At 46.4% G+C, this 22,573-nt stretch overlaps 2 protein-coding genes and 1 long non-coding RNA gene across 3 annotated transcripts in view; 1 reads left to right on the top strand and 2 right to left on the bottom strand.

Annotated features, from left to right (window-relative positions):
- Positions 1-887: 887 nt before the first annotated feature.
- LOC125758349 (uncharacterized protein K02A2.6-like) lies at positions 888-2,240 on the bottom strand. The gene has a single exon (XM_049415414.1). It carries the CDS (start codon positions 2,064-2,066, stop codon positions 888-890), a length of 1,179 nt encoding a protein of 392 aa, XP_049271371.1. The 5' UTR covers positions 2,067-2,240.
- A 1,446-nt stretch (positions 2,241-3,686) lies between these two features.
- On the bottom strand, positions 3,687-4,979 carry LOC119391822 (uncharacterized). Its single transcript, XM_037659471.2, is given in 1 exon segment — positions 3,687-4,979. A coding segment is annotated over 1 exon segment (1,236 nt). The 5' UTR covers positions 4,923-4,979.
- A 16,946-nt stretch (positions 4,980-21,925) lies between these two features.
- The window catches only part of LOC119390886 (uncharacterized), a 38,765-nt gene continuing 38,117 nt past the window's right edge, over positions 21,926-22,573 (top strand). Inside the window, exon 1 of the long non-coding RNA XR_005183520.2 lies at positions 21,926-22,075. This is a non-coding gene — a long non-coding RNA (uncharacterized LOC119390886). The remainder of the gene's footprint in view (positions 22,076-22,573) is intronic.

The raw sequence follows: 22,573 nt of genomic DNA on the forward strand, positions 1-22,573 counted from the left end.
AGTTTGCCTTGGTCGGCCAAAATATGCGTCAACAAAGGCGACTGTTGCCATCAACAGGGACCAACCGATAGAAACGCACATTGCTGCGGAAGACTTGAGAGCTCACTTCAGATATTTTGCTCGAACTCATTGCCACTACCTTCAAAAAGACCGCAAGCATCATACAGCGCAACTATCTCGAGCTATTCCGCCAACCTTCCGTCAGGCTTAAGCCCCGCATCCAAACCACTGAATCCACTTTGGCGTTTGATTTGTCCTGCAGTGCAACTCAATGTACCAGGAATCAGAAAAAAACAATCTGAGTAGTTATCGCCCGTCCTGAAGCAGCTACCTCTGCTTCCACCACACGAGAAGTACGCTGGACACATAGTACAATCTACACCGACGGCTCAACTACTACGCGGTGTTCGTCCGTAGCAGTGGTTGTCCGTGCGCGAGGTGTAACCACTAGCTTTGAGACAGACCATCCAACAGGACTTCGCGCAGCACTTGATGTCGATCGCGAACAACTGCAGTGATGGTCGACTTTTAGCGACTACAAGACAGGCCTACAATCTCTTTTATCAGCCCTGAGGCATAGACCGTACGAACTGATATTCGAGATCGGACATCTGATTCATACGTCACTAGCGGAATTACGGTAGAGAAATGTACAAATGGTATACGCACACACATATTTGGAAAAGTCGCACATGTGTTATCGAGGGACGAGCAGAGCCAGAGTGGCCGTGAACAAGAACAGTAAGATGGTTTATTACTACATGAATACTGAGCACAAAAGAACACTGAGCGCCCGGTTCACAGCGCTTATATAGCAATGAAGCACCGGCGCTATCAGCGTGACGTCACACTGGCTTCGCATGACACCACACTCCTTCCTACAATGTTTATGGCCTATACCAATCGGGAGGTTTTCTTGTACGAGCACTGCGTCGAAGAGTCTGAGCACCCAGAGGAGACGCAGGTATTCGCAGAGGGGACGCTGCCGGGGCAGAGCCTTGATGTGGACTTGCATTTGGTTGTTCCGAGGGAGCTGAGTCTCCGGGTGGCTCCGGCGGTGCGGTAGCAGACCTAGGAGGCTCACGAACCGGAAGGGGACGGGGGCTCGTAGGAGGGGCTTTGGACCCAGGGTCTGGAATTGAGCTGGGCACGAAACAGGGACGCTCACTGGGGCCTTCTTCGACACTCTCAAAGTAGCGCGGACGTAAATTGTCTACATGCGTGAACCTGTTTTCGGATCCTACGCGCACAAGGTACGTAACGGCACTGCACCTTCTTTCGATGACACCTATCAGCCACTTGGGATCACCTGGACGAAGGCCTTGGACCAGAACGCTTTCCCCCTCTTTGTAAGCTCTTTCCGACCCTCTTCTTTCGTCAACTTGGGCCTTTACTTTGGAGAACCGTTCTTCCATCCGTCTCTTCAGGTCTGGCTGTAGCATAGTCAGGCGAGTGCGGGGCGACCACGACAAAAACAGTTCTGCTGGTGTCTGCCCCGTGGTTGTGGTCGGTGTGTTCCGGTACCTGAACAGAAAGAGATCCATGCGGTGCTGTAGGGTCTTACTCTGGCCCGATGACCTTTCGTCGAGAAGCTGTCGCGTAAGATCCCGTTTCACCGTCTGGACGCATCTCTCGGCGCTTCCATTGGATGCGGGGTGGTAGGGAGGTGTTCTGGTGTGCCGCACTCCGTTCTTAAGCAGGAACTCTGTGAAACTCTTTGCCGTGAACTGAGGCCCGTTGTCCGTAACAACCTCCTCTGGAAGGCCATACGATGCGAACACCCCACGCAGCCTCTCGACGGTCTTCTCGGTCGTTGTTGAATTCATCACAAACATCTCCACCCACTTGGAGTGGGCATCCACCAGCACGAGGAGCCACTTGTTGTCTGCGAATGCAAAATCCAGGTGGATTCGCTGCCATCTGCGGCTCGGCCAACCCCAAGTTTGTAGTGGGGCCTTAGGTGAAGCGTTCTGCGTCAACTGACAAGTACAGCAACTTTTAACAACATTTTCAATATCTTGGGTTAACTGAGGCCACCAGACATAGCTGCGCGCGAGCATTTTCATGCGCGTAACTCCGGGGTGACCTTCATGACAAAGTGCCAATACTTGGTTACGCAAACAGTGCGGAACAATTACCCGATTTCCCCACGTAACACACTGCTGATCTACCGATAGTTCATACCGGCGAACAAAGTACGGTTCCAATTCACTATCAGTGACATGCGCAGGCCAGCCATTTCTCGTGTACCACAACACTTTCGATAGCACCCTATCAGTACTAGTTTTCTTGCTGATTATGTCAGCAGACAGTGGAAGTTCATTGACCACAGAGAAAAATTGTACGTAATCTGAGACATCTCGCTCATTCGCCAACGGCAACCGCGAAAGCGCGTCAGCGTTTCCGATGTTGCTGCCTTTACGGTACACCCATCTGTAATTGTACGCCGCCAGTAACAAAGCCCATCGTTGCATGCGCGCTGCAGACATTACTGGAACTGGTCTGCCGTGCCCCAGAAGGCTGGCTAATGGCTGGTGGTCCGAATAAATGACAAAACTACGCCCAAATAGGTATTTGTGGAACTTCTTCAGCCCAAAGACCACGGCGAGAGCCTCTTTTTCAATGTGAGCATAACCTTTCTCTGCTTTGCTCAGTGCCCTAGACGCATAAGCAATAGGTTTTTCCACCTTATCGATCTTATGAAACAGAATGGCGCTCACGCCATACATGGATGCGTCACACACCAGCCCTATCTCTTTCGTTGGGTCGTAGTATGTCAAAACGTTTCCTTCCGTCAACCACGTTTTACTTTGCTGGAACACTTGCTCTGCCTCACGGGACCACTCGAAGCCTTTTTCTTGGTTCAACACGTCATACAGTGGTCTAAGTCTCGTGGCCACGTGGGGAACGAACTTTGCATAATAGTTTGTCAACCCTAAATAAGCTCTTAACTGTGCCTCATTCGCAGGTGCAGGAGCATCCGTTATAGCTTTGACTTTTTCCTCTGACGGGCGTATGCCCTTTTCGTCCAGAACGTGCCCCAAATACAAGACAGAAGTTTGAAAGAACTTACATTTCTCTTTTTTTCAGTCCAATGCCTCTTTCTAGAAACCGGGACAGCACAATTTCCACTTTATGGAAACATTCCTCAAAGGTAGCTCCTGCTATCAGCACGTCGTCTAGATAGCACGCTACCCGATCAAGTCCTTTCAACTCCTCATCCATAACTGCCTGGAAAATCGAAGGTGCACTCGTTATGCCATAGGGTAAGCGCGTATACTTGAATAAACCCAAATGCGTGTTGATCACGACTAGCGACTGCGCTTGGGGATGCGATTCCAGCTGCTGGTATGCAGTGGACATATCCAACACCGTGAAATATTTGCAACCGCCCAGCTTTACAAACAGATCCTCAATCACGGGAAGGGGGTAATGATCAGTTCTTAGGCATGGGTTTAGTGTCACCTTGAAATCCCCACACACCCTGACCTGGTTGTTTGGTTTAGGCACCACTACTAGTGGCGTCGCCCATTCACTCTGCTGAACAGGTACTAACACTCCGGTTTTCACGAGGTTCTGCAGTTCCGAAGACACTGCTTCTTTAACTGCAAAAGGTACCGACCGCGCTTTACAAAAAACGGGTGTGCTATTCTCTTTAAGCACTAACTTAAGGGCCCTGTTCTTAATTAGACCCAAGGTAGGCTCAAAAATCTTAGCATATTTTCAAGCAACAACGCCACTTTGTCCAAGCAAACCCCATGCACACTAGCCCAGTCTAACTTCAGTGCTGACAGCCAGTCTGGCCCCAACAGCATAGTGTTAGTACTCTCGTTTGTTTTCACGACAATTAGCGGAAGTTGCTTGTGCTGACCATTGTGCTCTACGGAAACGTTTAGCTTCCCTTTTACCGTCAGCGGAGTGCCTCCGTAGGTTTTTAGCTTAAGACTGCATGGCTCTAAAGGTAGGCTGGGCCAGTATTTCTTGCACAGTGACTCTGGTACAATTGACACAGACGCCCCTGTGTCAATCTGCATGCGCACACTTTTCTGATCTAGCTTCAGGCAAATTTCGTAGAGTCTGGTGCGCCCCTCACAGGAATAGATATTGTGCAGCACATGTTCACCCGCGTCACTTTCCTCGTCTATCACGTTCGCAGCGTCTCTACCTCTGTCCCTACACATCTTCGCTAAGTGTCCAACCCGTTTACACACCCGACAACGGTACTTGCGAAATTTGCAGATAGATGCTTCATGCTCTGAGCCGCATCGGAAACAGTGCAGTGGTTCCGCCCCCCTGGTGCCAGCAGGCATCCCCGAAGTTTCTTCTCTCCAGCATGGTGGGCGTTTCCCGCTATCTGTTTTGCGGTTAAGGGCGCTGATCATTCCTTGCGCCGACTTGGGCTGAAAATCCTAGCTTTCTTTCCGGGCCTACTCGATACTCCTAGCGATATCGCAGGCCTCTTTAAAAGCCAGCTTGCTTGTCTTTAGCAGCTCTGCTTGTGTTTCTTTGTCACAAAGTCCTGCCACAAACCGGTCGCGCAGAGCGTCGTCCAGAAACGTTCCGAAATCACAGAATGTCACCAACCGCTTCAGCTCTACAGCGAAGGCTGTCACCGCTTGCCCATCTTGTTGGAAACAACGATTGAATTTGAAACGCTCGGCAATCACGGAAGTTTTGGGAACGTACTGCTCTTTCAGTGTCTGTACTAACTGTGCGTACGTCTTGTTTTCTGGCTTTTCTGGCTCCAGCAACGTTTTCAGAGTTTTATAGGCCTTCTTTCCTATTGCCATTATGAACACTGACACCTTCAGGTCGTCGCTCACCTGGGAGGCCTTCAGGAAGTGGTCGAACCGCTCCACGTAGGACTGAAAATCTTCGTCACCGTCCTCGATGAACTGATCGAACTTTCCCAACGTCGCCATCCTGCCTGTATCTTCGCAGCGCTTCGGAACCGCCGCTAATGGTGTCTTGTAGCCCAGTGGAATTCGGATCTCATCTTCGTCGCCAGTCTGTTGTAGCCTCGAGGGACGAGCAGAGCCAGAGTGGCCGTGAACGAGAACAGTAAGATGGTTTATTACTACATGAATACTGAGCACAAAAGAACACTGAGCGCCCGGTTCACAGCGCTTATATAGCCATGAAGCACCGGCGCTATCAGCGTGACGTCACACTGGCTTCGCATGACACCACATGTTATATAACCAGTTATTCACAGTTGCTTGACGATGCCAACAGCAACATAGTCGTTACCAACACCAGAAGCTGTGAGCTGATATGTAGTGCGTATAACACCTTCCTGAATGAATCTTAGCTGCGAGTAACGCCGGTTTTGTGCATCTGTGTTTCTCCTTTGTGCTGTTCGGATTCGCGCTATCCACTATTGAAGAATATAAGCACTACAGATAGCTTGCCGCGCCTGGTGTTCTTAACACACATGTTGCTGTTTGCTTCGTTACGCAACTGTAAAAAACTCATTATATAATACATATGTGACTCTTCAGCATATGAGTGTGTGTATACCACTGCCACATTTCTCTAGCGTCACTCCGTAACGTTTCGCTCAGTGTGCAAAATTATGCCACAGTCACCGTGCCGCGCATGCTTCGCCTAACATCGATTACCACGGTACGTGGGATCTGCCGATTTTTAAAGACGATAGTCTTTCTTGGGGAACTTAAACGCAAAAATTTTGGTCTGTCTTTCTGTCTGTCTTTCTGTTTGTCGGCACGTCACTCGATTCAGCCAGCCGGCCAAAGTTTAACCACTTGCCCAAGGGCCAGCCATCTTGAACGGCTGACTAGGTTCATACTTGTGTACATTGTTGATGAAAAAGCAAACATTACGCATATCTGAGGCGCAACATCACTAGGTAAGTATAAGGTGGTGTGTTCCTTTAATATAAAATACATAGATACCTAATTCTAGAGACCCTAGTTTCTTAAGCTGCGCTGAAAATGAGACTGCGCTGAAACTTGCTTTCCTCCGTGCCCTCTGCACGAGCTCATTGTTGTGTTTCGGTTTCGGTTCAGTATTGCACTGTACGAATGCCATGGGGCGCCGCTCTGGCATTCCTGCTTTACCCATGCGACGTGTAAATAAAAGAGTGTGTGGAGAGTACTCGTTGTGTGCGGACGTTTCTTCTGCTTTGGCGCTTCGCGCCAAACCGCGCGTTCGGGCTCGCTGGTGTACCCGCCGTTCGCGTTGGTCACCGCCGGTCTTCGCCTGCTGCTGCGCCGGGACTACCAGCCCGCAACACAGCACTCATTTTTCCCGACTTATTGCCAGATGACGTCCATATTTCAAGCAGCGCCTCTTCTATCGTCTTTAGACCACATTTGCAGCAAAGCACGCAGATACGCTGCCAATTTCTTTACCTGTAGCACATACCCCCAATAACATGTTCAAGTCTGGTATGCGGGCATGTGCCACAAGTGACTGAGGAAAAGGGTTTCATGAGGTACGCGACATGTATTTTGCGTTATCCCTGTCATCACCAGTGAATCGTCTTCGTCATACACTCATCCTCTGCTATGTAAATTTTGGTATGGAGACGACTTATGGAGACGACCGGGAGAGCGCCCAGAAGTAGGCGGCTAGATAGATAGATAGATAGATAGATAGATAGATAGATAGATAGATAGATAGATAGATAGATAGATAGATAGATAGATAGATAGATAGATAGATAGATAGATAGATAGATAGATAGATAGATAGATAGATAGATAGATAGATAGATAGATAGATAGATAGATAGATAGATAGATAGATAGATAGATAGAAACGCCTAAAGTGCCTGAGGTTCGCTAATAAATGGTTCGCATTTAAAAAGAGTATGTGTGACTCTTTTCGGTGAGTGCTGACTCGCCACTTATACGACTCTCTTTGAAGAGATAAGTGAACTCTCTTGGTGGCTGCGAGTCGGTGGCCTCTAGGAGTGGACCTTGACTCTATTAGGAAGAGTGAAAGGACTCTTATCTGAAGGATCACATAACCGCTGCCGAGGGAGTCCGACGATAATTGCCGGTAACTCTCCTAGTAGGCCAAATGCCACACACTGAAGTGTCAATCGACTCTAAAACTATTTCAAGTTAACTAATTGACATATGCTCTAGTGTTGCGCCACAACTGTTGGAAATAGTGAAGTATTGATATAAAACAAGTCGAATAATACTTGCCGTTGCGCCCAATGACTGCAAAAAAATAGTTCAATTCGAACATTATTTTATTAAAAGTCATCATCATAACGAACACATATTTTCTAGCACAGCAAAATAGGAGGCGCGGAAAGATGGTCTGTGATTTCCAATTAAGCAGTTGAGGTAGACCTAGTTTGTGTGACTCTAGCCAAGTACAATGTATGACTGTGATGTGCGTAGTGTCATATGCTGCAAAACACACTGCATAAATCAACCCAATCCAAGTTCTGCAAGCACGCTCCTAGCGGCAGGGGAGACTGATAGAGGAGGCGCCTTCACGCCGATGGCAGCGAGCGGCGGCGCCATAGCACACACACAGCTTATACAAATGGCGCCGAACACGAGCCACGTGATATATATTGCGTACAGGGAAGCGTCTTCAATAAGGAGGTCCATAGGCACGCGATGCATGAAATTCGATTAACTCTTGCACAAATATTTACTCTCATTTCCTGGAGCCACCTTCCAAAGGGGTCAGATGTATAACCGAAGATATTCAGGGTGTCGTAACCCTCTCTTCACTCTTTTTCTCATAGTGTAGGCAACGAACATGCCGACAATGCTATTCGGTCAGCTTTGGAAGGCGACAAGGAAGAGGCTGCACCCCTTTCAAGGTCTGACGCTGCTGACGTGCGTCAGGGGCGTAGCCCAGGGAGGGTTTGGTGGGTTCAAACCCCCCGAAATTTTTCGATTTTGAATGTGTGTATGTACACGCAAAGACACGCGCATGCGTGTGTGTGTGTTCGTGCGCTCCCCTATATTTCTCTCTTTCCTTACTCTTCTTTTAACCTCTCCCATCCCTTTCCCCTGTGCAGGGTAGCCTACTGGTTATGCTACAACGGCTCACATGCCTGCCTTTCTTCTCTCTCCTGCTCGGTTTTCATTAAACTTAAACTCAGTGCAATATTCGTCAGCGTTTTGATATTTGTCTTGAGGCACACTCAGATACTGTGTTGCTATAGACGACATACGCAAGTGCGAAAAAAAATTCGCAGTGGTATCCCAATCGCCATGCCAAAACCTATAACACTTCTGCAATTTATTTTACATCTCGTGTATGAGCAGAACTTTTCAATGAGAGCTGTTGCCTCAGTGATGCTCTTTTTCTTTTGAATAAAAAACTGCTATGCAATCTGCATAATCGAGTATTTAGACCGGAATTGCAGGTAAGCTATAAACTCATATATTTTAGTTATGTAATTAGTCAAATAAATGGGCTCAACAGGGGCAGCAAATAGAAGAGGCGAAAATGGGCACCCTTTTCGCGCATTGAAGAAACCACATAAACTTTATCCTTGAGCTTCCCATTCACGATTGTCCAAGTAAAGAATTTTGCATATGCCATTTTTACACCATCAGCTATTAAACCGTCTATGTTGAAATACTCCAGCACAGAAAAAAATGGCACCATAAGAAACAAGATCTGTAATCCATTTCTACGCCGCGTATGCATTATGTTATGAGTATCATATGTGCCTCATGTTCTAGTACTTAGTATATCTACTGTGCCTTCGCTGTTTTGTTTGGGCTTCGTCTTGGGAAAAAAAAGCAGTGGAACTAACCTGCTCCTTATGGTTAAATACGGAGGCTTGGTTCTTGTTCACTTATTTGTGCGGTAGATTGTGCCTAGATTTATGCTCCTCCTGAATGTCAATGATACTTTTATACGCCTGGGTATAAAAACTATGTTACGCAAATTGATTCTGTTACGCAAATTATTTCCATAGTTTATAGTTTCTTCATGTAATGATATCGAGGGCACGCTAACCGGATTCTTGCGGAAGGTCTTACTCTCAATCGATTGTTGAATGTAAGAATTCCTAAGTACCTGTGTGTTGTTACGAAAAGAGACTTTATCAAGATCTAATCAAAATGCTCTTCCCCAACACAATGTATCATTTTTCATATCGTGGATACCCAGGATAGGCAGTTTTAAAAAGCGCTGAGAAAATGCCAGTAGCGCCTACTGCCAGGAGCTTCTTATTCAGATTACATACGAATACGCTTCCGGTAGAAACATGGCTTCAGGAATAAGGCCTCTTCATTCCTTGGACAGCCGACTGTATGCCATGCAAACAACTCGAGAATGTCGAGGATGCCTTTCTTGATTGCTGGGTTGCGGATATTTATTCGGACGTGCTCCAGCGTGCTTGTGGATCCTTATGACATAAATTTCGTACTAGTAGAAAGCCCATATTACGTAATAATGGTTCTGAAACCCGCAGTTATGAGGCAAGTTTCACAATTATTACGGGCTGTTATGAGGCGTCTCAGCATATTTTGCCGCACACGCGCGCAAGGTTGCTGAAAAAAACGCTTTATTTCATTTGATTGCATGGTGACTATGCAAAACCACTCGCCTATTCGTGATTCTGTAGAACGCTCGAACAAGACCTTCAGTAAAAGGGAAAGCATTCCTAGCAAGGCAAAAGCAATGGCAATATTTCTTCTATTTCTTTTTGTCTCCTTCATTTATTTCGGTGCACATTATTTTGTAGGTGCGAGTCTTTTCACAGGTGTTCCTTGTGATGTCAAAGGTCGCCTAGTCAACACGTCTCAGGTAAGTTTGCATAAGTGAGCATGCATAAGTAAGGTATCAGGCATAGTGCCTAATATAAAAGTGATAAGCTAAATACCTTTGACATACGGCCATCACAAACGCCTTCCAAATAAGAAACGTAAACCAGAAAGGTATTAACACAAGGTGACACACGACATAGGATAGCCTGATTCCTCGTAAGGCCCCTAGCGGACAGGGAAGGGAAATATGAGAACCACTCGCTTCGGTATGAAGGCGTAAGCAAGTCGACGGGACAACAAAAACCTCTCAAACGCCTGTCAACTGGACTTGTCATCTTAATGCGTTGTACGGCCCGCAGGTACCGATCGCTAAAGCTTGTTATTGCTTTATAGTTGTATCCAGATGCTTCTACAGCTAGGTGTTAGTGATAGTATCAGTATTAGAGCTGTGCACGGGCCGTATTTCCGAGCCCGAGCCCGGCCCGGGCCCGCTGACTTTGTCGAAGGCCCGCCCGAGCCCGACGGCAAAGGGCTGCGAGCCCGCCCGGCCCGGCCCGACGTACGAAAACACAATCCTGGACCCGGCCCGGCCCGGCCCGGCCCGGCCCGGCTTTTTAAAGGTTCGCTGCGAAAACAAAACATCGTTTTCCGGTAATTTGGCATTTTATTGAGCATATCGAATATGATCAAACGACACACGACGAATAGTCTCTATTACACAGATTACAAACTGTCGTGCAAAACAGCAAGCAGTCCCACGATTCCGGCTTCAACGAAGTGCGGCGCTTTTGCTTTATGTAGCCCGCCGAACTGAAGTTGCGTTCGCTGCTTGCACTCGTCGCCGAAATTGCTATCTTTTTTGCCTGCCTGGCAAGCTTGGGATATCTCTGCTGCTTGTTTTTCCAGAAGACTAAAACTTCAGATGGACAGGCGGACGATTCCATAGAGAGATTATCGGAGAGCTCCCCTTTTGTTTAAAGTAGTGAATGGGAAAGGAAAAGCGGTAAAGGGCAGTCGCGGAAAAGGCGCTGTATGCGTGCTGGAAAACAATTCCCGCTCACTTTCTATATTTCGGGCTTGAGTCGGGCTTTGCGCCGGGCCCGAGCCCGGCCCGATAAAACTCCAAGTAGCCAGAGCCCGGCCCGGGTCCGAGGTGGAAATGCGTCGGCCCGCCCGAGCCCGGCCCGCGGGCCGGGTTGGGCTCAGGCTTTCGGGCTACCCGGAGCCCGTGCACACCTCTAATCAGTATTTCCAAAAGCGATTCTCAAAATGTCGAGCGTAACGCTAACATTGTTTCGGCGGCGCGCACGGCTAGCGAATGTTGTAGCCGTAACCCCAGTAGCCATACGTAACGAAAGATTCGTCTTGATTTTGTGGTCGACGACCCTCAGAATCTGGAGGCTCATGTTGAATAAATATCGTAAACAGCCTGAAGCATCACGGCATGATTGTGGCTGAGCGCGAAGCATGTTGACGTTGTGGTTTGAGCCTGACAAAAGGCACACAATAAGCTATTTACACCCTTAAAGTTGTAAAAATGGTGTTAATGACATTAACACCTTTTTCGCGTTGTACGTGCAATGCGAAAAAGGGTTCTAATGTCATTTACACCATTAAGGGTGTAAAAATCTTTAGTGTACAGCCAGAATGTAGCTAGAATTGCCACGGACTGCTGCAACGGCACGACGGATGTGACTCGAAGCATCAGCGCGGATGATGGGCGTATGCATGCAGCGTATTCCACACTGAATATGAGCGCTAGAAAGAGGGAAAATATTGTGACGTCGTTGTAGGCGAGTTTCTAAAGCTCAGCGCTATTGCGTGTTTATTTTCTCGTGTTACACTGTTTCGGGCTTTCAACTTGTGCCAGGTAGCCCGAATAACACCCTCAATATAGATTATTTCTGTATCGTCACATTGCTACGTACGCCTGCTAAGAAGCGCATGGACGGCGAGGAGACGCGGCCAGCATTTTCAAGCTGGAGTTGTAACTAAAATGAGTTGTACTGCCACCAAATATTTGTTGGTTTATTTTAGAAGATAGTCTGTTAGAAATTATGATTTCTGTAACCGCGGAAAAATTCCATTCGTCCTTTTTTTGAAGACACAATTATTCATAACAATTGAATTCATAAATATGTATTTCAACTAGTTTCTCCAGCGCGAAACAAACGAGACGAAAAGCAAGGAAGCGAAGAAACAAAGGAGGTCGCAGAGCTAGCGGTCGTCTCTGTTTCCTCTGTTTTCTTTTTAACGTGCGTCGTCGCTGATACAGCATTCATCTCGTTTCTTCGTTTTCTGGTCTTTCATCGAATTTAGCGCTGGAGAAACTCGCTTCGATACTACGGCCAAGAAGCCAACTCGCACCATAGCCCTGCTAAGTGTTGTTCCATTATAGCGTATAGAGAGCATCCATTTTGCGTATCACGCCTGGGTGTTTCCAGTGGCACCCATCTTTAATCAATTAAACTATTCCGCTTATAGATCTGGGTATGGTGCAATCAGACATGTGACAAGTTATCAAGCCTGCCGGACACAACACCCTGTTATGTAAGTAGAATTAGGCTGCAACGTCAATGTTTCTGCTATGATAGTGAATCGTGAAACCATGCAGGAAGTAAGTAATTAAAGCTTTCTTGCCGTTAGAACAAAAACTGGTGTCACATTGACGTGGTTTGATATCCTAAAGAGCATCTGGATTTCAGCTCCTGGTCCCTCCTACATCTGGTGTTCCGGAGGCAAAGCCCATGGTACTAGAAAAGATGGTTGATCCCTCCGTCATAGGAATCGCAATAACACGAAAGTAAAGCGTGCCCTTACAGAAGTAGCTGAATGTTTACTGTACATTGATATAAGAGAGTTTGTACAACGTATATTGATGTCTGGCAGCTATAGCATCGTTTAACGTGGATGCACCCACTTTGATGATTGGTGGTACATCTCCATCCCGACGACTAACGTCCATGTTAAATGATTAAACAAACCCTTGTGGTAGCTGTAGTAGTTAACGGTGCAAGCGTAATCGGAGAACGAGGTGTGATAGCCAGAAGAGCGTAGCATATTGGACGCAGAACTTGGTCGCCATCCCGCGGCATGTTAAAATGTGATTGAACATCACGGCCAGACTAGAGGGAAACGCAAAGCGCGTCGTGCCGCCCCGGTAGCCAGCCGCGATTTTTCTCGGGGCGAGCGCCTGAGCGGGGAACGCGGTGTTACAGCCAGGCGAGGCAGGCGCGCGTCGCAGAGCTATTTTTGGTTTGGATTAGCGTGATGCTATGAGCGAGGCCGACGCTTTTACGACGCTGGGGCTAAGATCGTCACCTCGCGGTGTATTAAGGCATTGACAAAATTGAAGTTCCATTGAAAACGCGCCGAATGGGACGGACGTGTAACGCGTTGCATGTTGTAATCGCGGAGGCCACAGTAATGAACAAAAACTTTACTTTACCGCTTCCAGAGGGCAACACCACACCGCCGACCGGCAGAGTGGTAGATATAAAAGGCGCGTTTTAAAGCTTCTAGGGCCCGTTGGCACCACTTCTTTTCTTTGCAATGTGATCGTACAAATTTTTGACGTCATTTCCGTGACGGAAATACGTCACTAAAGTATTTGTGGACCCCGGCATAAAACACTTTCGTGTTAAAAAATGAAATGCTGTTTGAACTTAAATCTGACGACAACGTTTCGCGGGGGCGATTACAACAAGCAAGGAAACCGCACGTAGTTGTTGCTCGGAAGCGACGGCAACCACAAATTCCGCTAATTCGCTTTGTAGGACACAGAAATACGCATATTGCACGCCCATTGGTGCATTTGCTACAGAGACGCTGGTAGTGCACACAAGAAAAATATGAGGGTTCAGACCCGTGCAGGCGGCTCGCACTCGCCCGCTGCTGGGGTCACAACCGTGACTTTGGTCAAATGAAGATATTTCTCTTCTCTACATTTTGGTCAGAAGTTTGGATGTGGATGAGTACTCCTTCGCTGCAGGAAGCTACAGTAACAATGGTATAAAGCTCATATTTATATTTACCGTAAAACTTATAGCTGAAACAACGATTTAAACTGAAATACTGATTTAACGAGAATACTTTGCCCAAATGTGCCAGGTCACAGTAATATTATAGTGGCCTATGAAGTTACCTATAAATTTACATTTGATAGCTTCTAACTACGTGACAGCTGGTAAATCAGCAATTTTTCTCAGAGTGCCATTAGAACACAAAATCAGATTTCGTCATGCACGCTCTCAGCAAAGAAAACGTCACTCAACTATCAACAAATTCACAATAGTTCTGACGGTGTGCTTCTAAAAGCAATACATATGCTCAAGTACTCCAGTCATAAAGGAATGCTTAAACGGCTTACTTGCGGGGCAATAATTATTTGAACACATACACACTTTTCCCCCTTAGGCTGTATGATTGCCGCAGAAATTGCGAGTGTTTATGTGAATATGTTCAAGGTAAGTGTCGTTCGCTCAAAATTTGAGCAACCAAAAAGACGCATACCCGCAGTTGCCAATAGAAATAAGCAAATTTCATATTGAAATACAGAATTGATAACCAGCGCTAAAGCATTGCAGAGAGAACTTTCTAGTAACTACAACTTGTAAAATTTAAGCAACAATTGCATTTCAAACCTGTCATCGGACAACCTGACTCGCTTCCTAATGAATACGTCCGCACCTTCTCTAAATTCAGCGCATTAGATGGCAGTCTTTAAGGGGTCATGAACCACTTTTGCAAATAATGATCGAATGACCGCATTATCGGAGTTTACTCCTCAGGAATAGGTTGCCGCCAAACTCCTTCATGCGTTAAGAACGAGCGGAGTTGCAGGCAGCTACGAAAGGAGGGATGATACGGGGGAAAGAAGTTACGTCGGAGCGCATCATGACCTTCATCACTCGTGATGAAGCGCGATCGCTCTCTGCCGTTGTGCTTCCTGTGCGCGAGTGTGGCTCACTGTGCTATGTTACCAGACTGCCGAGCGCGCCTGGTGGGCTTTCTTCGCAACTCTATATGTCTTTCTTTATAACTCGTCGCGCCTGCAGGACACTGTCGCGAAGAGGTTTTTGCCCTCCGTAAATCTGTTTTCGCCTCCGAACGCACCCACCTATGGCGACGAAAAGTGACTCCACCCTTGTAATCAAATTTCTGTCGCAACACGACGCGCACAGAGCAGCCCACTGCGTGTACACACGATACATGATCTCGCCGCCAGACCCCTGGAGCAAACATGCCGATCGAGAGCGACTTTAAACAAACGAACTGTGCCCGCGGTTCCACGTGACGCCAGTTGGCGAATGGCGACGCCGCGCGAGGCTGAAGGAGAGAGAAAAGTGAGGAGGCGCGCTTTCTTCAAGGTGTATGTCGCTACTTTACAAAGTTTGAGGGGCTTTACACGGCTTTGGCCCTTTGCTCCATCTCGCGGTTGATAGTGGACACGCCTCTGCTACGCTGTGGCACGTCAGATAAGTGCGCCCCACCACCGGAAAATGGTGTACAAAATCGCTCGCCGTTAGTATGCTAGAGAATGCATACGATGTGGCCGAGTGGTTAAATACGTGACACCGCGGAGAGAAAGGTCGCAGGTTCGAATCTCCGTCGTGTGAAAAATAGGTACATCAGTCGGCTTGGTGATTAAAAATAAACGTTTTTGTTGTCAGTAACACCAGTGTGTGTCTTTCTTCCCTTCATCATTGTCTTTTCGCGCCCACATCCAAGAAGCATGACAGACCAACCAGCCAGCATTACTACCCTCGTCAAATTTCCGGCTGCGTGTTACGGAGAAATTTCCTCCTGAACCATTTTTCTTTCGTGGTTTTATTTATACATACATACCTATATATACACGAAACGGCGCGACGGCGTTGACGGCTACGTCGAAAACCCACCGAAAGCGTCCAAATGACTGCTATTACATTACACGCATTGTTAATATTACACTTACTCTATCATGTCGTCCATGCGTAAATTGGTGCTCAAAACAAGTGAAGCGGTTTCACATGCCCTGGCCACCGCTGTTAGGCACAGTTAATATATACGCTGTACTGTGCTGGTTAGGATATATAGTAGCTTCAATATTTAGGTTTGGTACTGTGTACGACCACCTGTTTGTCAGCGCACGATACTACGGCGTTACAACTTGTTAGAAAATCTCTAGGTGTCGACATACGCCGGCAATAATTGCTAGCTACATACTCGACAAAGTAGGTGCAGCAAATTAGGCACCACCGGGAATTCGAAAATCCCACGTGATCAATAAAGTCTGACCTTGATAACGTAGATTTCACGCAGTTAGGATACTCAGGTACCATTTCTTCTTTTACTGTGTAGTTTTCCACGAGATAATCAGCAGCTGCCGGAACTTTGTATCGGAAACTGTCAGGAGCACACAGCTGCCTTTTTTCATGGCGACCTCACCCGCCGCAGCTGCAGCTGCTGCCGCTGCCTCCAGCGACGATGCCGACCGTCTGTGCGGCAATTACGCACACTGAGAAAAAACACCAGGATTCAAAACGAAATCGCAACCAACAATTATCAGTAGCAGTTCAATATTCTACCACAGAGGCTCGCCAGAGCTTAAAACTTCCTTGGAAAAAGACCCCAAAATGGGGTCATGCAGGGCAAGGAGCAATGTTAGCAGCTATGCATATATTGTGTGACAAAAGCGTATAATCACACCAGACATCATATTACAACGATCTAGTGGAGGGGAAAGAGGAAAAATGAAGAAGTTCGTGGCTGCTGTGACCGAAGGTAAACAGCCGTTCGCTCCGAACTGACTGGTTTCCTCTCGCGGCAATATTATGTCTACCGCATAACGAACTGCATACCGAGGTTTAAAGATGCCCGCCCATTCCAAAGGGCTGCGGCATAATCCTATTCATCATCATCACTCACGGCATGACATAGTGTCCAGCTCATATGCACATATTGCCTTGCAGACAAATAGTGGATACTCCGTTGCTTCAACAAGATATAGCTGTAACATAGACTCTCGCGCACGCGGTCCTTGCCGCTAAAATATCGGCAAGGCCCGCGTGTTTGTCTTATGTTTATGTTCCTGGCTTGTGTCTACTTATTTTTTGCGCTACCTGCTCTGTGATGCATTCTTACAAACTCGCCCAGATTTCCGTTCTCGTAAACATAACGGCTCATGCGAGCGCCCGAGTATTTAAGGTCATGGCGCCGTCATAAGATGAGCCAAACTCCGTTTCCACAACGGCTCTCTTTGGTGCGTGGGATCGCTTTCTAACATTTCATGACATCTGCAGTCACTACCGCTTCGGCCGTTGAACTTTTCTGCCGGTATTAACGAAGTTTCCGCGCAGGCTCGAAGTACTGTGGCGACAACTGCAGACCCGCACCTTTCCCTCTAATAACCTGCTTCACCTCGTGTACCGCTCCCACGATTTCATGGAAGTATTGCTCTCCAACTAAGGCAAAGCATAATCATATTATGTCGGGATGTCCTATGCATTTTTTTCTACCATCCCTCTGTAAAAGTAATAGATAATGAGGAGCAGCGGAGGTGGTTTTGCCCATGTTCAAACCCAACGTCCAGGAGTTCATCCTGGGTTAAGCAGACATGGTTGCGGAGGACTACGGTGCGTAGCAAGCTCCCCCTACCTCTATCCCCGTGCCCTTTTCCTTCGAAACAAACAAAAACTCCCTCCTACTCCGTTCCTTTTTAATTTATGAATTATGGCGCACAGAGTACTTCTCAAATGTACTTCCGAGGCGCCCTAAGAAGGTTCACAACAGGCTCAAAAAAGGCCGCTCGTTCAGCTTACTCTGTGACTATGGGCATGTTCCGCGTAGGCCTGGTGTTTTGGCCATGCAAACTGTCAAGAAGATTGCGGTGGATACCTTTGCGAGGGAGGCACACATCTCGTTCTTCTGCAGCGGTCATGCCGTTTCTTGTGGGTGGTTTATAAACGTGCGCGGGTCGGTTTGCCAACCATCCGATTCCTGTAGCCTGGTAATGGAAAATTGCTTGTGTAGTTTACGTAGTATGTACATTTTAATTTCTTTATATGTGCACCATTATTTGCATGTCGTTATTGCATGTACACTTATCATGATATCATTACATACATCTGTAAACGATCTCTGCCGAAATATAAAAATGCACATAGCCTGTCTGTGGTTGTATGTTTTCGAAAAGATGCAGCATATCGGACGACTTATTTGCTTTAACTGCGTGGTAAGTTTACTGCCTACTTGCATCTGTTAACGATATCCTCTACACTTTAGACGTTTTTGTAAAGATATGCCGTACATACACTTTATATTTCCTTGTATATATAAGGTCTTAGTGGTATTGTGCCGTCACTCTGCACCGACGTACCTCGTCTATTACTTTAGCATAATTTTTTTCCGTATTTCTTTGTTTTCTTACGCATCTGGCACGGGTCTCATGCCACAAAGCTATTTCTTCGTTAGGCATCTTAAATAACATTTATCTTGCTATTGTTCACATCCAGTTTAATCTCTGTTTTTATGAACTCGTCGAGATAATGTCACATAAGCTAGTGCCATTGAGAATAGTTACACGAGCAATGTAACGTATTGATCCTCTGAAGTGTAGCGTGATTTCGAATCACGTTTTTGAAAGGAAAACTTTAGGCGACACCGGTTGTATTTATACTGGCGTGCTTCGGTGTTCCAATTTAAATTGACGCCTTTTTTGTGGTCATGACAACGCAGCAACTGCTCCTGTAGTCAATTCTACGGTTTTCTACAATAGAGAAGTGCTTAATAAACTTTAAATGACCATACAATTGCCACGCAAGCAGTGATAATCTGTCATTACGCTACTCGAATTCACTGAGCTCTGATTCGGGAGTTCCGCTGCTTATATTGTAATCAAGATAGAACACGAACACAAATAATTTAAATAAGAACTGCTAACAAAAGCCATCTGCGCCTGTTTGTCAGAACCGTGTTCACTGTTTTTCAACTGATCACAGTGCTTTGTTCTTCTGTTTTCTTTATCGCAGTACGACTGCAGAAATATGATTCAGAGGACATCACTGTTCATGCGTCTTGGAACTTGTAGGCTTTGTGGAACATGCCAAAGTGGCTCCTGCAAACTTAGGGACAACTGTACGTCTCCTGTACAAAGACGCTGGTGAAAATACCTGGTGTAAATAAACGTTTTTTTCTTAATGAATTGCTCATTGTTACTGCCCTTATGTCGAAGGAAACTATATTACAGGAACTGGCGATTTCCATTAAATTCCTTGAGATTAAGGAGCAAACGTGTAAAGAAAACATCTTAAAACATTCAAATTTTTGTACATCAACATTTCGCTGCGTATTAACAAAATACTTAATTCAACTAGCCACCCTAACACAACACAGTATTTCTAGGACCGCTAGGTATTACGTTGTACAGCTTACTGCGCTGATATGATCATAGTACATAGAGGTATGAGCTCAATCACGATGCAAAATTGATACATGTTGCATGCATACATCACTAATCAAAACAAAGCTATCGCATGAGTGGCGTTATAAACATAGTCCCTATAATTTCAAGGTGAATGGTCATCTCGTCATATATGCCTTCGCTCAGAGCCAACGCGGCCAGCAAAGTTGGGCTATTCTACTCAAGGAGCTAGCGAGAGCGCTGCGTAGCCTGCCATATGGCTAGTTAGCAGGCCGTCAGGCTGTTTAGCGCTGGTAATAGAAGGCCATTTCTCTGGCAAAAAGCGTTCAACATGGGCGGCGCTTCTCTTTCCAACTCATTGTCCAACTAAGCTTTTTATTTCAAGGCTGATCAGTTATTATCATAGACGGCAGGACACATCAACTGATCCACACGTCGGTGAGTGGTTAAGTGCTTTAGCACCGACATCGGTATTCAGGAGCGCGACAGCTTCGGCCTAACAATTAGGGCCGGGCTACATGCAGTGGGCCAACGACAAAACACCGAGTAAGTTCGTCCCACGTCCGATGCCGTATGCGCGGCGTCAGAAAACGGAGTGGCGGCTGACGACCTGCCCTGCATCGACCTGTACGCCCGGCGGTGAACGCGACCGGATGCGTAGAAAATGCGTGGTAGTGGCGGTGGTCAATCAGCTCATTTCAAACTGTGATTTCCGGTAACGCCGCTAGACAACGGTCATACCACTGCACAATGTTGGCTTCTAAAGCCATGAGCACGAAGTCTGTGCACTGTGTTTCAGAGAGAAAGTCTAAATAAGCGCACTTCAGGAATTCATGCGAATGTTGACATAAATTTTCAATAATAAAAGCGGAGTATGAGACCTTAAGAAGCGTTTATATTGAGACGAGAGCCTTAAATGCCTGATCAAACACGAATATTCACATTGGGCGTCAGTGGCGTCAACACGAATGGCCCAAACAATCAACGTAATGTGATGAAGTCACCGCATGGCGTCATCGTGATGTCACAGATCGTTAAAATTCGTTACGTCACATAATTACGTCATCACATATGACATCGTGGTTTGGTCAAAAGTGGGTCAATCACGGAAGCAGTGCAAAACCAGGTAAACCTCATCCACTCCATTTTGCTAACATAACACCATAATCCACAGCAGTGCACAAAAATAAAAATAGGACAGAGCGATTGCGTTTTCATGACGCGCGCTGACGTAACTTATTTACCGCGCGCCATCCCTCCCTGCTTAGCTTCCAGCGCAAATCGTCCGGAGAAGAGAAGAGAGCAAGCTGCGACAAGCTTCTGCTACTCCGCTCGTTCTTGACGAAGTCCACAAATTTTTGTGGCAATTTATTTGTGAGGAAATAAACTCCGATACTAAGATCATTCGATGATTACTTCGAAAGGTGGTTCATGACAACTCTAAGCTTTGGCCGTTACGATTCCATCACGATATGATTCTCATTCGCTTTTCACGCGTCGCTTTTTTGTGGACACCATAACGGAACTGCGAGGGAAGGGACGTCTGAACACGCACAGACGCGAAGTACTCGCTACGCATCTGTAGGGCGATGTGTTCACCTACGTGCCTGCATAGTTTGTTGAAGCTGTGGCTTCTGATGATGACGAAGAACATGAATGATTGCCTCGCCTTTTCTAACAGGTTGGCAGCTTTTAAAAAGCCACTCGCTGCGCAGTTCACATGGTGTGACCGCTTCTGCAGTTGTACGCTTCCTCCAAGCAATATCATATCTCTTATCGCGACCCTTGCCCGACATGACGACGGTACAGTATCTTTTTGCGAGCAGTTCCGAGCAGTGGCGTGGCTCTGTGGTGGATTGCTTGATCACCACGCAGAAACACTTGGTTTGATTCCTGTTCGAACGCCGTTATTTAATTCTTTGCATTCATCGGTATTTCTAGCTCACGGAGCAGGCCACTCTTTCGCTCACTCAACAGCGCCAACACCGCCGCCGACACCCACATCGTATTTTCTGCGGTACGGGCTCTTTACCTCGGTCTCTTTAAAAGCACATAGGTTAGAACCTTCATACCGAGCTCATTTCTCTCCACATGTATTCCACAATTTGCACATTTTACTTTTAATCAGCAACCGCGTAGGATTCGTGAAAACGCCAATGTAAGTATTGGCGAGTACAATTGAGAATACCTGATTTCTGGCAATAGAACTACAACAGCTTAAGAGCAGTTCAAGGTAATTCTTATATGAAACGTCACTATGAATAGCATTTTAAACGAGACAGCCAGTCTCCTTTGTTCCAAATTTGTTGCGGTGTTTATTAGGCTTGAGTGTCTAAAGAAATAGGAATTCGTAAAGTTTCACAACAGTGAATGGTTGTTTTCTGTCAACGCATTTCTGCTACAGGAGTAGTTTCGATCTTTTGCACCCCGAAATCACTGGTCATGTTTGCAGAAATGCATGCCACACTGAATCAATTGCAAGCAGTCACCTTCATCATAAAGCATTCTTGCATGAACAAGGACTGCCTAGTGCGTAGGTTTCTATTATGCATTGTGCTTATTTTCAAGACGATATTCCAAGAAAGGAAACCTTCTGCTTCAGCTTTTTCTGGCGACGACGATAACAACTGACGTCACACATACTTTGTCTGTGTTATTTTTTTTTTAATACGGCATGCAGTTCATACAAAACAACTCGGTATTGTCTTTAGAAAACGTGGGCGTCATCGCTGAACAAAACTTCTGGAAGTAAAACCTTTCCATGCATTGTGGTTTGGTTTCGATTTCCTTCGAAGCAATATCTCGCACCTGTAAACGCACATCCTTTAGGTAAACAATGACTTCATGGAGTAGAGTTCTTCTCTGAGCTCCGCGCATGTGGACGTTATTTCCAGTCTTAACCGATTATTTTGCTTTGCCTATCGCCTAAGCATACTTTATAGGTACGATTGAGGTAAGAGAAAAGATTTTTTTCTTTTATTCACAATAGCAGATAATTAGTTTTCATACGTATTGGGCAATCGTATTCGTCCTTGCAAGTTCAGCCTCCCGTATTAAAATCCTAATTTTGTAAGGTCGTTCCACGCGGTTACATTTAGTGTGGCTAAACTGGTCATCCATCATTTATCTTGACGATGTGAAACTGCGAAATAATATTTCCTTACGTGGTTATATGAACGCGATTGCCTAGCAAGGGATAAATACGCTTAAAAATGGGATGACCCTATCTCCTTTAAGGGAGAGGCGGCGGTGTCCCCTATGTTCGCAGTAACGTCTCTCCATTTCGCCATATTGAAAAGTTACTCCGCCGTCAAAAACAAGATGGCTGATGCCAGGCCAGCGCAGAGAGGACACAATTAAACAATTAAGCCTACCCGCTGCGTCTATTATTGAGTGATGAGCTCTATGCGTTCCTGGTAATCACATAAAACGGTCCCGCTCAGCTTAATAT

The sequence above is a fragment of the Rhipicephalus sanguineus genome, chromosome 4 (assembly GCF_013339695.2).
Source record: "Rhipicephalus sanguineus isolate Rsan-2018 chromosome 4, BIME_Rsan_1.4, whole genome shotgun sequence".
Lineage (NCBI taxonomy): Eukaryota > Metazoa > Arthropoda > Arachnida > Ixodida > Ixodidae > Rhipicephalus > Rhipicephalus sanguineus.

Coding starts and splice junctions, on each gene's coding strand:
- LOC125758349 (XM_049415414.1), bottom strand. CDS start 2,066: ATGAAAATGCTCGCGCGCAGCTATGTCTGGTGGCCTCAGTTAACCCAA.